Raw genomic sequence first — 14367 nt, forward strand, 5'->3', positions numbered from 1 at the left:
CTTCTGTTTTAAGCAGCTGAAATCACAGTCACTGAGCCTCTTACATCGTTCACTGGACCCAGAGCCAAGAGACCATGTGGGATTTATGGTTTAGGGTGGCAATGACAACATGGTCATGGGGAAATGTTTTGGCACAATAACACAAAGCTGTGATTCAGCTGTTACGTTCCATTGTTTAGGCTCTGCAGAAATTAATTTGCAAAAATATCCAGGTCTGTTGTGTATTCTGGTTCCTATGTAAATTAGAAGATTGTGTGGAAAAAGAAAATGCCAGGGATGATCCTTTTCAAACATTTTCAGGCCAGTTGTCCATTAATTAGAGTGCGTTTCACTCAGTTTTACTTTATTTGCATTTACATTTTTCTCAATAAATTGTATTAGTCAAGATGGAAACAGACACAGCATTAGCTAATACGCCCCAATATATGTTGCTTTACAAAACGACAGAAAGTTTACATTTTTAACTTATTGGTACAGCCATGGAAACTCAGAGGAAAATAATTCAACAATAACCGTCTGAACTTGGAAATAGAAGCAGTACCATAGCATTCTGTAATGGTGCCTGTGCTCCCAGAGCTGCTGTGGGTGTTTATAATCCTGAGACTCAGTCATGAGGAGGAGTTAAGTATCAGAACCCTGGGGATAATCTGGTGTTCTGCACAATCCAGAGGAAGCCTTTCTTTCTTCCTTCCTTTCTTTCTTTCTTTCTTTCTTTCTTTCTTTCTTTCTTTCTTTCTTTCTCTCTCTCTCTTTCTCTCTTTTTTTCTTTTTTTAATTTAATTTTAGAGCGAGAGAATCAGGGAGAGAGGAGAAAGAGAGGAACATCAATTTGTTGTTCCACTTATTTGTGCATTCATTGGTTGACTCCTGTAGGTGCCCTGAGGGATCAAACCCTCAACCCTGCTGCATGGGGATGATGCCCCAACCCATTGAGCTACCTGGCCAGGGAGAGAGAGTGTTTCTTTCCCTAAATCTTGAAGCCTTGGTTCCTGTGTTCATCCTTGCTCTGCAAGGAAAGCCTGCTGGCTCACTCCCACGCCCCGACATGCGCAAACCCGCCACGTCCTCCTGTTTTCATAGCCTTCCTCCTGGAGCATTTGCCGAGAACCTAGGTCACACCTTATCTGCAGACCTAGTCCCAGTTTGTTTGGCACCTGAGGGCCCTGGACCACCTTTACCACCTTAATTATTGTCCCAACACTCATCCCTGATTCTAAGAGCACTGGCTTCTCTCATCTGGACTAGAACCTTGCCCAGTCCAGCTGGCCCCAGGACGGGACTGTGGGACAGCTCTTCATGAGCAGTCACCCCTCAGGTCCCCTCAGGGACCTCCTCCCGCCGATGAGGCCCAACACATCCTCTCTTGCCTGAATTCAAGCCTTTTTTCTATCCATCCCAAGTTCTATGCCTTTTTAAAAATCTTAATTTTACTTGGGATGGTTGACATTTAAAACAGTTTGACTGGTATCTTTGCACTTGAAATTTATTTTGACTAGAAGTTGAGCACCAATGTTACTCTTGCTTTACCAAAAGAAAAATGGTAGCAAAAGTCTTACAATGACCATAGCAACAATCAACTGTGAAACTCTGTGGCTATAGCAGTGTGCTCATAAGCGGAGCATGCTGGGGAGGAAGGGATTTAGAGCAGTGGAGGCATGATAACACAAGGAATCTTGAGACCCACGTTCTTACTCTGTCCTTCCCTGTTTCTACCTGGCGGCATGGCCTTAGCTTGAGGACTTGATCTTCTGCCTTTCGGGCCTCAATGTCATGCACTCATTTAGATCAGGTGATCTCTAAGGTGGCATTAACTTCTGAAAATACTATTAATTTATGGCTGATTTAAAAGTCAGCCATCCAGTGGAAAATAAACTGAGAACCCCTTCAGGAGTGGAACTAATGAGGGACACAGCTGAGCGGGGGTGAGTGTTTCTTGGTTATTCCTGCATTGGCTGAGCAGGTGCTTAGAACCAAACGCTTAGGCCTTGATAGTGAAGTGGGGATGTAAAACCCGGAAACTGTTTGTCATAAAGGCTGCCATGCCCAATAAAAGCCAAGGCAGATGTTCGCATAAAGTTTTGCTGTTGTGTTTTAGCAGGGGTACTTTGGGGGTGTGAAGTTTATTAGTGAGACGCAGCAGTATCTGCCTACCCCCTTTGCCATAGAGCAGCAGTCTTGCAATCCTTTTATAGGGTTGGGATTATTTTTGTTAATGATTTTCATGGGAGTAGATGAAATGCAATGCGCGCCAGCTGTAGCTCCGTTTATCATGCAGCTGCCTTCCACGGAAGACCCCCCGGACATCAGTGAATCAGTGACAGCCTGACTGTCAAAGAGCTTACCGTCTTGCAGAGTTGTAAAGATACAGGGGGTTGTATTAGTTTCCTATTCCAGCTATATCAAATAATCACAGCTTAATGGCTTGAAAAAACACAAATTTATTATCTTATAGTTCTGGAGGTGAGAAGTCTGAAATGAGTTGTGTGAAGTTAAAATCAGTGTCAACTGACAGTAGCAAAATTACAGTTATAAAGTAGCAAGGAAAATGATTTTATGGTTGGGGGGGTCACCACAACATGAGGAACTGTATTAAAGGGTCATGGCATTAGGAGGGCTGGGAACCACTGCTCTAGGGGAACAATCTGTTGCTCCTTTGCTCATTCCGGCTTCTAGAGGCCACCTGCACATATATTCCTTGTGTCCCCCTCCTCCTTCTTCAAATCCAGTGTCTTCTGTCCCCTCTGACCTCTCTCTTCATCCTTAAATCTTTTCTCTATATCTCTGACCTCCTTCACCTCCCTTTAAAAACTAAAAAAAGACCCTTGTGATTATATTGGACCCACCCAAATAATCCAGGATAATCTCTCATCTCAATATCTCTAATTTAATCATTTCTGCAAAGGAACTTTTCCTACCAAGGTCGCACTCACAGGTTCTGGAGTTAAGATATGGGCTACTTTGAAGGGGGGCTATTATTCAGCCTGTCCACAGGGGTACAGAGAGCAAACAAGGCCCAAAAGGCCAAGGACTTCTCTAAAGTCACACAGCTCATTTGTGGCAGTGCTGTCACTGTATTATCCCCAGCATCCTCACATTTGCCAGCTTTATGGGCATTACTGATAGTCAGTGTTGGGAGCATGTGCAGATGGACATTTTATTTTCAAAGTAAATTTGAAATGATTGAGGAATAAATATAGGATTAAGTCAGTGACCTTCATAGAGCAGCTTAAAGAACACAGAAATTCATAGATATTTTCAAGTAAAATTCTAATGCAAAAACTTTCTTAATTATTATAATTTTCCTAGAATGTAGTACCTTCTAATGATGTCAAATAACTTCTAAAGATGTTAAGTGACTCACAGTGGTACCATAGCTTAAGTGAGAACAGGAAATGAAAGTGCCAAGGAAGCACATGTTTATATTCTTTCTACTCTCCCTTCCACTCCTTCTTCTCTTCCTCTCTCTGTAACTCTGGTCATTGCTGCCATTTTGAAAATCAGTTATGACTGAAAAGCCAAACTCTTTAAACTAAAGGGAATAAAGCCACCAGAGGCTTATTAAACTGGGCTAAACCAAATTAGGTATTTGCCATATTTCACAATGAAGCCCAGAGTTTGACATAGAAACATTCTCCTGAGAATCCAAGGAACTCGTTTTTAATTTTTCTCCCCCTTCTGCCCAACAGTTGCCTGTAACAAATAAAAAAGCTCATAGAAGTTTGGATTTAGATGGGATTAGCCCGATTCCTTTCATGAGTTAGGAGTCTCTTATATAGTATATTTAGCAAGTGTTTGCCAGACTGCTCTCTTGCCTTAGTTTTCCCCATCTATGACATGGGCAGGAAAGATAGCTGGGGTAAATTAAAGGCCTTATTAAATCTGAGTTCATGAGAGGAATAGACACATTTGAGAGGGCTGTGACTTGATTGTTAAGCTCACATTCCAGAGGAATCACTCCACCGCTACAGCATTTGGTGCCTCTCATCTGAAGTCTCATAAAACACTTGACTTAACATCACATCTCTACCCCCCCCCATGTGGTTGTTGTTCTTATGTGTATCTGCTTTCCTCACAATTCAATATAACCCAGGGCTGGGCACGTGATGTGATTTCACTATATGGCTCATGGATGCTGTGGATGGATAAACGAATGGTAGCTATATAATTTCGAGGTCACATGGAGAACATATACATCTAGAGCCTTGTGAAGATATTGAGAGGGGCTGGAAAAGGCTGAAGATGTGGTGTCTGATCTTCATTGACACAATATTAATAGATTGGCTTACCCCTGCTCTGCTAACTTTCTTAAAACGAGATAAAGGAGGACTGGAAATCACCGTTGAAATTTATTTTCATAGATGTTTTGATGTGACGCTGAAGATGAGTAGACAGTTTCTCTGTGGATATTTGTGCCATTTTTTTCTGCCTACCAAATGAAGAAATTCTTCAGCTGCTGATACATCAGGTTAATGACACAATTCTGGGCTAAATGAAGTCAAGTTGCCAAGCTCCTGTCTAGCATTGAATGAGGACCATAGAAATAATTCACTCCCTCGGTTTGATCTTGACATCCCCCAGAATACCACCTTGTGTATATTGAATGCCACTTTCTGCTATATGAGACAAGGTTGATTCTTACAGTATTCCTGACAAATGGGGAAGCAGAGCACCACTCAGGAACTGGTAAGTATTTGGTGTACCTGAGACATGTTACAAGGTTGGACTATGCCACCTTCCCACTGGGACATTAGTGCTAACTATACCCCTCAAAGAGGCCATCAGATGAACGGGTCTGCAATAAGAAAATCTGGCCTTAAAGATCAGGAAAGTGGGACTTAGAGAAATTGACTTAAGATTCAGGCCAGGAAAATACATCTGCAACACCCAAGGATCTCTGCGGGTGAGAAACATTGGGTGGTTCTCTGATCTGACCACTTTTGTACTGTCGCTCTTTCTATATTGTTTCCCCAACCTTCTACCCAGCCTGATTCTACAATTTCTTTTTGTTTCTAGTTCCTTCTTTCTGGGGATTGGTGAACTCAGCTTGGAATCTTTGCTCTGTGGGGAAACGGCAGTCGCCAGTCAACATAGAGACCAGCCACATGATCTATGACCCCTTTCTGTCGTCCGTTAACATCAACCTGGTGAACAAGAAGGTAAGCAGCCATATTGCTTCCATGGAGAAGTTCAGGAGCGGGGTAGGGTGATGCTGATTCTGAAAGCCAATCCTCCCAGCCTTGATCTGTGCAATGAGTTTGTCTTCTCACCTAGGAATAACACCACAGAGCCCAGGCCTATTGCCTATAAATATAATTATGTCTTAATTGTGCCTTTTTTCCCTACCTAGTCAAACCCTCATGTTGCTAATTATTTTATACCTCCTGGAGGTTGCCTGAGATTCTACCCCTTGGTAACCCATAAAGGTCAGTACACAGAGTTACCTCCTCTGTATATCATGCTGAGAAAATCCTTTTTCCCTGGAAACCTCTTCACTGGGGCTTCTTTTAATCTGAACAAAGTGAAAACAAAATTTTAACAAAAAGTAAAATCAAACGTTTTTCACCCTAGAAAGACAAACAAACAAATATCACCCTAGATGATTTATAAGAAAATCAATAATTCATCTTCCTTGAAGCATCTTGCTGGTTAAGAATCCTACTTACTGCACAGAAATGCTGAGTTGTGCTGTGTGGTTCTCACCCCAACATCCCTCCCCTCCCCCTTCCTCCCTCTGCTATGGGCTCCTCCTTAATTTGTGGAAGGGCATCACGTTATGCCCATGAAGTCTTCTCATCGCTGGAATCTAGCATTTCTCTTGCTGGTTTGTGTCTATTTGACAACCTTTTACTGTTGAGTAGATTGTTGAAAGTGGAAAAAAAAAAACACACAGAGAAAGAAAATTGTATTTGAAGATGATGTAGCTATTGGGAACTCAAGAGGAATGGAAAATCAGTTGAGCAAGACATTGGGGTTACAATTATGGACAACTTCTGTCGCTGCTGGCGGCTGGTCCTCCAGGGCGTGGGTTCCCAGGGCTCTGCTCTCTCCTCATGTATGCGGTCTGTTCACCTTACTTACCACGGAGTTTGTAAGTAACTGATTTTCTTCTGAATATATTGGAATATATACATTTTTTCTATCACATAACTGTCACCAAAAAGAAAAAAGAAAAAGAAAAGAAAAGAAAAAGGAAAAGAAAAGCTAATGACTAATCAAAGTGTTGGTAACTGTAACTCAGGTCACGAGGCAGGCTATAAGAGACCTGGTATGTGACTAGGACTATTGAGCTGTGTAGTATTTGTGTGCTGTTTTAAATATAACTTGGGAAGCATCTCTGTAGCAAGGTCCTATGGAGCTGATGTTGTTTATTGCTCTGATTCCTTAGAAAACTAGCCTAACCTAATTATTATTCCAACAGCTTTTACAGACCCTGAAAGGAACTTGTTGTGGGTTCTACATACACCTCTCTCTAAAGAGGGGAATCATTCAAGTCAAGTCATGATGGCTAAGTTCACTGAACAATATTTAAGAAGAGCAATTGCAGTTTTCACTAAATACTCAATGATTCCTACTTTCTTGGAGAGTGTGAGGGAAGAAATGATTGTATTCCAAGAAAAGGGAAAAGCCCAGAGAGGAGTGAGGGTTGGTAACTGACTTGCAGACATTATCTGAAAGATGGCCAACCAGGCTGATGCACAGAGACCCAGGAGGAGGTAAGGATGGAGGAGGAAGGTAGAGGCCAGATCCTGAGGCTATGTTAAGGAACTGAGTCTTTTTCCTAAGAGTTATGGCAAGCATTTCAAGTGCTTTTAGATAAAGGGCACACTGAGAGTGGGATGGAAATGTGACAGGCTACCAAAAAATAATGGATGTATAATTTTCCCTTTTCAGTACACCATCTTAGAGGGAAATGTTGATATGAAAGGAAAAAAAAACTAATTTTAAGACAGCCTTTCCCTAAAATTTATTGGGAAAGTAGGAACTGAGAGAGTGCCTGGTGGTAAAAATCATTCTCATGTTTTGTTTTGATGTTATTTGTTGTTGACCAGTGGCTTTTTAAAAATTTTTGATTCTGTAAAGTGTACCTGATCCAAGTCAATTTTCAAATGCAGTGAAGTTTGGAATTTTGGAAACATTTACTTTTCACAATGTAAATATTTCTATCTGGCACGATTTGTGTTGTCAGCTGTTTGAAGAGCTGAGAACTGGCTGATGGGTCCCTTGGCATTTGTGAAAGGTGGGAGAGAAAGCGCAGGCAGTGGTAGGAGGGAATAACTTGTAAACGAAATGCCTGGACTTGATAGACAATAGCGAAAACACGTTGATGAGCTACTTAAAAGGTGATTTGCATGAGCTGGAGACTTACTTGGGAAGTGAAGATTCAGATCACTGCTCTGAATTTAATTTGGCCTTGAAGAACATGTGTGTCCTACTCAAAAGGCTTAAAAAAAAAAAAAAAAAAAAACCCCGCAAGACTGGGAGGCTTCATAGAATTTGGGCAAAGTGGCACATTTTGAAGTCTGAGATCAGCTGGGTATCAGCATGTTAAATGCATTGCAGTCCTTCTGTGTTTTATGTCGCATTTTTATGCATGAGCATTCATCCTGCCCGTGTTTAAATGTTTCGTATTTGAAAGCCCATGAGGCAGCTCTGCCGCAGTCTCTGACTTGCGTTACTGAGTTTGTTTTAACGTGTTTGACCTGGCATAGGCTCGGAGGGTGAATTGATGGCTTTTCTTACATGAGTGAGGGCTGAAACTCAACCTGAGTGCAAGAATTCAAGGATAATAATAGTTAAATGAGAATCAAAAAAGGATGTGTCTTGGGTATAATAGAGGACATTCATTTTCCTTGAGCAATGAGATTTCTTTTACCTTCTAAGTTGCTTCTTTTCAGTGGTAGCTTTTAAGCAGTTTGGTTTTGGTTTTGTTTTTTTCTTAAAGGAAAGTTATTTTTTATCCAGTTCATATCTGACATATAGGACTCATCTGGCAAAAACCCAAAATAATTGTACTTAGCAAACCACACTCCCTTAAAGCTGGGCTGCATGTGGCTATAAGAATTCTATCTTGGAGCCAGTTTTCCACTCTTGACACCATTAAACTTAACTTCCAATAGTCTAAATATATTCTTTTAATCATGGGTCTGATTGATCTGCCCTAGATAAAGCTTCTAAATCAACTCAGGAATCAAAAGGGAGCAAGTGGAGTTACTCCTTCCTTCATGGTCTTGGTTCATGTAAAGTTTCTCTGTGTGTGGAATTGGATGGACATAACTGGTGTTTGAAGGTCACTTTAAGCCAGACTGCTTTAAAGATAGAGACTCTTGTTAGTGACTGAACTTGTACAGATATACATATATTTTGGCTTTCCTTGTCTTTCCTCAGACCAGACTCAGTGTACCTGATGTGTCTGTGTATTGATTTTTTGTACAATTCACATAAGGAAGCTTCTTGGTGATTTGAAAGTAAAATATTGGACGAGAGTGTTATTTTATAGCAAAATATGGAGAGCCTCACTTGATTTCAGGGTACAGTAATTCCTCTAAGTAGTCGCCTGTAGCATTCCTGATACAGGTGGGCACTGGAGGGTTGCTGGTTAATAGGTAAGTTTAACTTTCACAGAGGTGATGTGGTCCGTAGATAACCTCTCTGCTGATCTCAGATATCTAAAAGAAGAAAAAATGTATTAACACCAAGTCTAATATCACGTGCTGATTCTTCCATTTTAACCGAAAATCAGTTGTGCCATCCTTCCTCATCTTGTGGCTCTTTTAAGAAAATGGACATCTCAGTAGTTAATGACTTGGAAATTGACGATGGTACATGAAATATAAAAGGTAGCGTCTAAAACCAGCCACTCGATAGTTGTGATGGTATGGGTGGACCAGGAGGTATTGTGCTAAGTGAAATAAGTCAGACAGAAGAAGACAAATACCATATGATTTCATTTATATGTACAATCTAACAAAATACATGAACAAACAAAATAAAAACGGACTCATAGACACAGACCAGACCAATGGTTGCCACGGGCCTGGATGAAAAAGGTGACGGGAGTAAGAAGCACAAATTGGATGTGTCTCGCCTTTCCCCGTGATCTGTGGCCGGGGCTTTGGCCACAGCACGCTCTTCACCTGACGTGCCTCCTTTTTATGATTCAACCTTCCCGGCACCAGTGCTGCCTCCCCCACGAAACCCCCCTTGATCTCTTTAACCAATGGTGAAATCTCTCTTCATTTGGCTCCTTAAGTACCTTGTTTGTATTTCTTTTAGGGCCTGGGACTTGGCCGAGAGTCTTGCTTTCCTTCTCTCCTCCTGTCTTAGATCAAGAGCTCCTCAAGATAAATGTGCTTTTACATTTTTTATATCCCTGGAGTTATCTATGATCGTGCTGGTTGATTTGAATTGAACCAACATTATCCTTGATTACCAAGGAAAGGGCTTTTGTGGAATTAGTCAAAAGTTGCATTGGTTTAAGGTGGAAAACTATAGTAAAATCTCATGATGAGAAGCGTAACCTTGCTCTCAACAGAATCTGTCACTAGAAATTAATTTTCAGGTATTGTAGTACTTTTCCTAAATCATGGTTGAAACACTAAGTTGGAAAAAACAAGGCATGTGAATTGGTCTGTGGCTTAAAATTTTATTACTTCTCCATTAAAAATTTTTTTTTACAAAGCTGGTAGCAAAATTTAGTTGAGCGCAGTAAATCATCGCAATTCATGGCATCTCTGTAGTGATATGTTTGGAAAACTTTTACAAGTGAGACTTTATGTTATATTAGGGGAGAAAGTATAGCAGTACAAAGGTTAAATGGCGATAACCCACTTCGAATAGCTGTTTGAGATAATAGTAGAACAGTCACTAAGGAAGCAGTAAAATGATTAGTTAGCAAATCAATCAATTTGGCATTAATTTTAATGGGGGCAAGAAGTTGGGTTGGTCACACCAGGCTCTGCCGAGGTGCTGGAATATGAACTACCGTGGAAAGGGAGGTAGAATGAAATATTGTTGGCAGGAGGGACTTTACGTGCCAGGTGCTCTGGCTCTACATGTGCCATTGAAGCAAAGAGTAAAGATAGATTCATTTCGCCATCTAAATATGTTGCTGTGATGCTTTTACAGATAAATAGTCTTACTATTTGGAACTCATTCGTTGTCTCTAAGGACCATGCATGGGTCTTCTTACACTGAGGCTTGGGGATGGAAATTGTACGTAAGATTTTATGTGTATTTGTGGGACAGAGTAGATCTTGAAGAGCTGATGAAGAACTGAATGCAATTCTTACTCATCTGCATTTTGTGGCTTGATAAATGTCTTGACTCACCACAGCAATGGTATCCTTTCTCAGAAGAAAGCAAAAAAGAATCTTTTATTTGGATTTAATTCTAACCAATAAGGAAAAGCAGCTGAGTGATGTGGAATGGACAGTAAACTCTGGGAGAAAGTAGACATGTCATCTTAGAAAATATGGTAGTTGAGGTTAAAAAAAAAGTGTCAGACATGGCTTCTAAGTCTTCAAAAGGCTGATGTTTGAAATATCATAGTTAAAATAGATATGCCTCATTGAGGAGAACTCTAGAGGATTGGGAAGCTCTTAAAAATGAAATTATGGTAATGCAATTACAAAGGATAGTACAAAAAAAGGAACTGGTAGGGACTAACGATATGGATGTGGCTGCACAGGGAGTTTTTCGAGAAATAACATTTTTAAATGGCATATAAGAGATGTGAGAGAAAGGGCTTGTCACCAAGGGGGAGGACAAAAGGAGAAGTAAATTGTACAAGTGGTTTCAGAGAAACTAAGGCTGAGAGTGAGTGGAGACTTCCAACACGAGATCTTTTAAAGTTATGGTTCAAAGAGTAGGAGCATTAAGATCCATGTAGGCCTCCATTTGGGGGAGGACAGGTGTCTGCTTTGGGTTGGAATCTTAGGTTTGCCACTAAGCCCCTGATACAAGAGGCCTAACCTCTCTAGGCTTCAGTCTCCTCGTTTGTGAAGGGAGATCATCATAGCCCCCACCTCGCAGGGTTGTGGTGTTGAGGATTGTGGGAAATAATGCACTGATTTTTCAGGCAGACAAGACAATGCTCCTTAGTTATTAGCTACTGGCCTAGTCCATCTGGACCACTATAACACGCTATCGCAGACTAGGCAGCTCACAAGAACGGAAATTTGTTTCTCACCATTTTGAAGGCTGGGATGTCTAAATTGACAGCAGGAGCCTGCTCACCTTCTGGTGAGGGCCCGCTTCCTGGCTCATAGCCGGCGCCTTCTTGCTGTCCTCACGTGGTGAAAGGGACCAGGGGCTCTGTGGGACCTCTTCTGTAAGGGTCCTGGTCCTGAGGAGTTCTGCCCTGTTGACCTAATTATCTCCCCGGAGCCCCACCTTCTAATACCACCACCTTGGGGATTAGGATTGCAACATGTGAGTTTTGGGGAGACACGAACCATAGACCATGGCAACTACCACCAGAGATATTATTGCCATTAGCGAGAAAACACAACTTCCACTTGAGTTTCTCTGTCAAAGAGACAGATAAGCCCATTAGAATCAGTAACCTATATGCTGAGAGGTGACGTGATTGCAATTCTTTGGATGACAGAATTAGAATTCAGAACCACCGTGCCAGTGTCCCCAATCCAGAAAGTTGAAATTCAGTAGACATGAAGGCAAAACTTTGCTCACAGATATATATTATAAAAAGCTGCACAGATTCCGGCTGGGCTAGATGTCCTGTATAGCCACTACATGTGTAAAGATAGAGGCATTTAATGGATAATGCACTCGGTGTGAATAAATAGCAAGAGATGAGAAAAATTCAGCCTAATTCCATCGTCCAACACAAGGTACTGCATCCATGATAAGTGAGATCATTGCAATAACCTTCACGGGGGAGACAGTATCTGAGATGTTACAGTCAGATCCTCGGTGCTGATGGTCAGATTAACTAATGGGAAAGATATTGAGGAAGCAACGGACACAAGAAGAGAAACAAAGTGGTGATCAGAACAATTAAATGCTCTATATTCAATTTTATCTATCTGAAAGAAAATACCTTAAAGTGCAATTACAAGTGCCTTCTAATTGTACCTGTCCTGTGCAGCCTTAGACTCCGGGAACTAGCCCTGGTGTTGGGAATTAGCTTGGATCAAATTTCAACTCAAAATAAGAATTCGAGCTTTGTGAAAAGTGAGTGCTTTCCATGTGTCTCACTGAGAACCCCAACACAAAAAGAGTTCTGGCAGTCATTTGAGCTTGAGAACAAGCTCAGGGCTTCAGACGAGAGCTTTGACTTGACCTGGGAACCCCCTTCCAACCTAGAAACCCTTGGATTCTCTACGAGCAGCGGTTACGCAGGCCGTGTGGAATGTATTTGTTTGAGGCTGACCCCGGGAATGAGGAGTAAGCTAGGATGTAAGCCCTCCTAACGGAAAACCCCCTTCAAACCCCAGCCTTGGTTTGGAAGACGCTGCATTCTCTCCTTCCTCTCACCCTCTATCAAAGGTATCCTCCAAGTTTCACATATAGGATTCTTTCTCGTTTGGGACATTTTGCTCTGACTAGCTAGAGTGGAGGTTTCAGTACAAAGTAATGTTACAAGAAAGGACTTCGAGTAAAGATAAAAAATGAGGCCAAGGTAACTGTTTATGCTCAGAGAAGAGCTTTTCACAGGCGGTGGAAGATTTCAGCGTGTAGCGTTGAAGCAAAAAACGATGAGCAAATTGCAGGAGACTTAAGATGCTGTTTCTTAAGTTGGGGAATAGATTCAGAGCAGAGGCATTGTGATGTTGGTATTAGGTCTTCGTGCACCGTTGCCTGGCTTAGTTCTGGGCGCAGGATTACTGCTGCTCACCGTCTTGGCAGTTCCTTGTAACGTGTACCCCTTGATATTACCCAGAAAATCAATGCAGAGTCATTAGGCAAGTCTCCCAAAGAAACACGTGGATATTGGCTCTTTGTATTTTATAAAGGTATCCAGTTCTTTCTCATTCTTTCTCCTCCATTGATTACTAGAAAGATTTTGCTTTCCTTTCCTATGTCTTGGTCCTTTCTCTCTCCCACTCCTCATTTTCCTTCCTCTTCTCCATCTCTGGCTTGCTCTTATCATTTCTCCCTTCTGCAATTCCTCTCTCCCTCTCCTCTCTCCCCTTTCCCTTTCCCTCTACTTCTTTTCTCCTTGCCCCTTGCCTCTTCCTGTCTCCTGGGTCTGAGCACACACAACCAAGGAACCTGTGTCCTCTCCCTTCTGCATCAGAGGGCGACAGGTTCTCCCACCTCACACGCATTAGAAAGACTGACCATTGTATGATTTTGGTGACAACACTTAAGTGAGAGGAAATTCAAGTTGTCCAAGCACAATTTTTGTAAGGGGATGTGGAGAGAATTAACTCAAGATGCTTAATGAATGTATAAGCAGATGAATTCCTAGAAGTAAGATTTTCCTCCAGGAATCTTAGGAGTTAAGTATGTGTCACATGGTACCACCTTAGTGTTCTGGTTACATGAGTCCGTGGATGAAACTTAACAAGCACTTCACAAATTAACTATCATTTCAGAAATAGACAACAAAAGGTCTTAGTCGCCTATCCTACTTGCAGCTCAGCACGGTTGCCATCCATCTACAAATGGGGGACCAGAGGAAGAGAAGGAGGGGAAACATCTAATTTTCACAGGCTTCTCCCCTGCTAGCCTCATTTCCCAAGCATTCCAAAACAAGGGTCTCCATCACAATCAAGATGATAAAACTAGCAAAGCAGCTCAGGTGACACAGAAACAGTCACACACCCAAGAGAAATTTTAGATTTTGATATTAAAAAACCTAGTTTCGATTGTGCATTTTCTCAAAGAAGGCAGTCTGCTCCTTGTAAACCTGATCCTTTGGCTGGATAAACCAGCCAAGCTCTCCCTGTATGAACTTCAGAGACTTTGAGTCCTATTATTGCTAGAAAATTGGAATCTTTGGCCTAAAAATAAAAATAAAAATGAATAATAGTTTCCTCATCACCTCAGGAAAAAAATTGAGGTAGATTCTGTTTAAAGGATTTAAGAGAATGCTAATTTGCTTCTAAGCTCTGCCTTTCTGAAACAAACAAACAAAAAAAACTAGATTAAAACTGAAAACCTGGAATCAAAATATGATTTGGGGGAGTCTATGCCTCATAAATAATTGAACATCTGAGCAACCATCAGACTTTTAATTTTTCTTATGAAAATTTAATGTCATATGGATACAGCTTTATTAATATTGTATGAAGGACTAAGAATACCTAAAATGATCAATTCGTGTCTTTCCAGTGTCTCGTATTTGTATCATCTCAGACTGTAGGTGTTCTAATCCTTTGTTCTGTAACATGCCTGGGC

At 41.3% G+C, this 14367-nt stretch overlaps 1 protein-coding gene across 1 annotated transcript in view; it reads left to right on the forward strand.

Annotated features, from left to right (window-relative positions):
• The window catches only part of CA10 (carbonic anhydrase 10 (inactive)), a 440048-nt gene that overhangs the window by 168445 nt on the left and 257236 nt on the right, over nt 1-14367 (forward strand). The window contains exon 4 of the mRNA XM_090290846.1: nt 5014-5156. Within this exon, the coding sequence (XP_090146972.1) occupies nt 5014-5156 (143 nt within the window). The remainder of the gene's footprint in view (nt 1-5013; nt 5157-14367) is intronic.

This window comes from Furipterus horrens, unplaced genomic scaffold (genome assembly GCF_987537825.1).
Source record: "Furipterus horrens unplaced genomic scaffold, mFurHor1.1.pri manual_scaffold_11, whole genome shotgun sequence".
NCBI lineage: Eukaryota > Metazoa > Chordata > Mammalia > Chiroptera > Furipteridae > Furipterus > Furipterus horrens.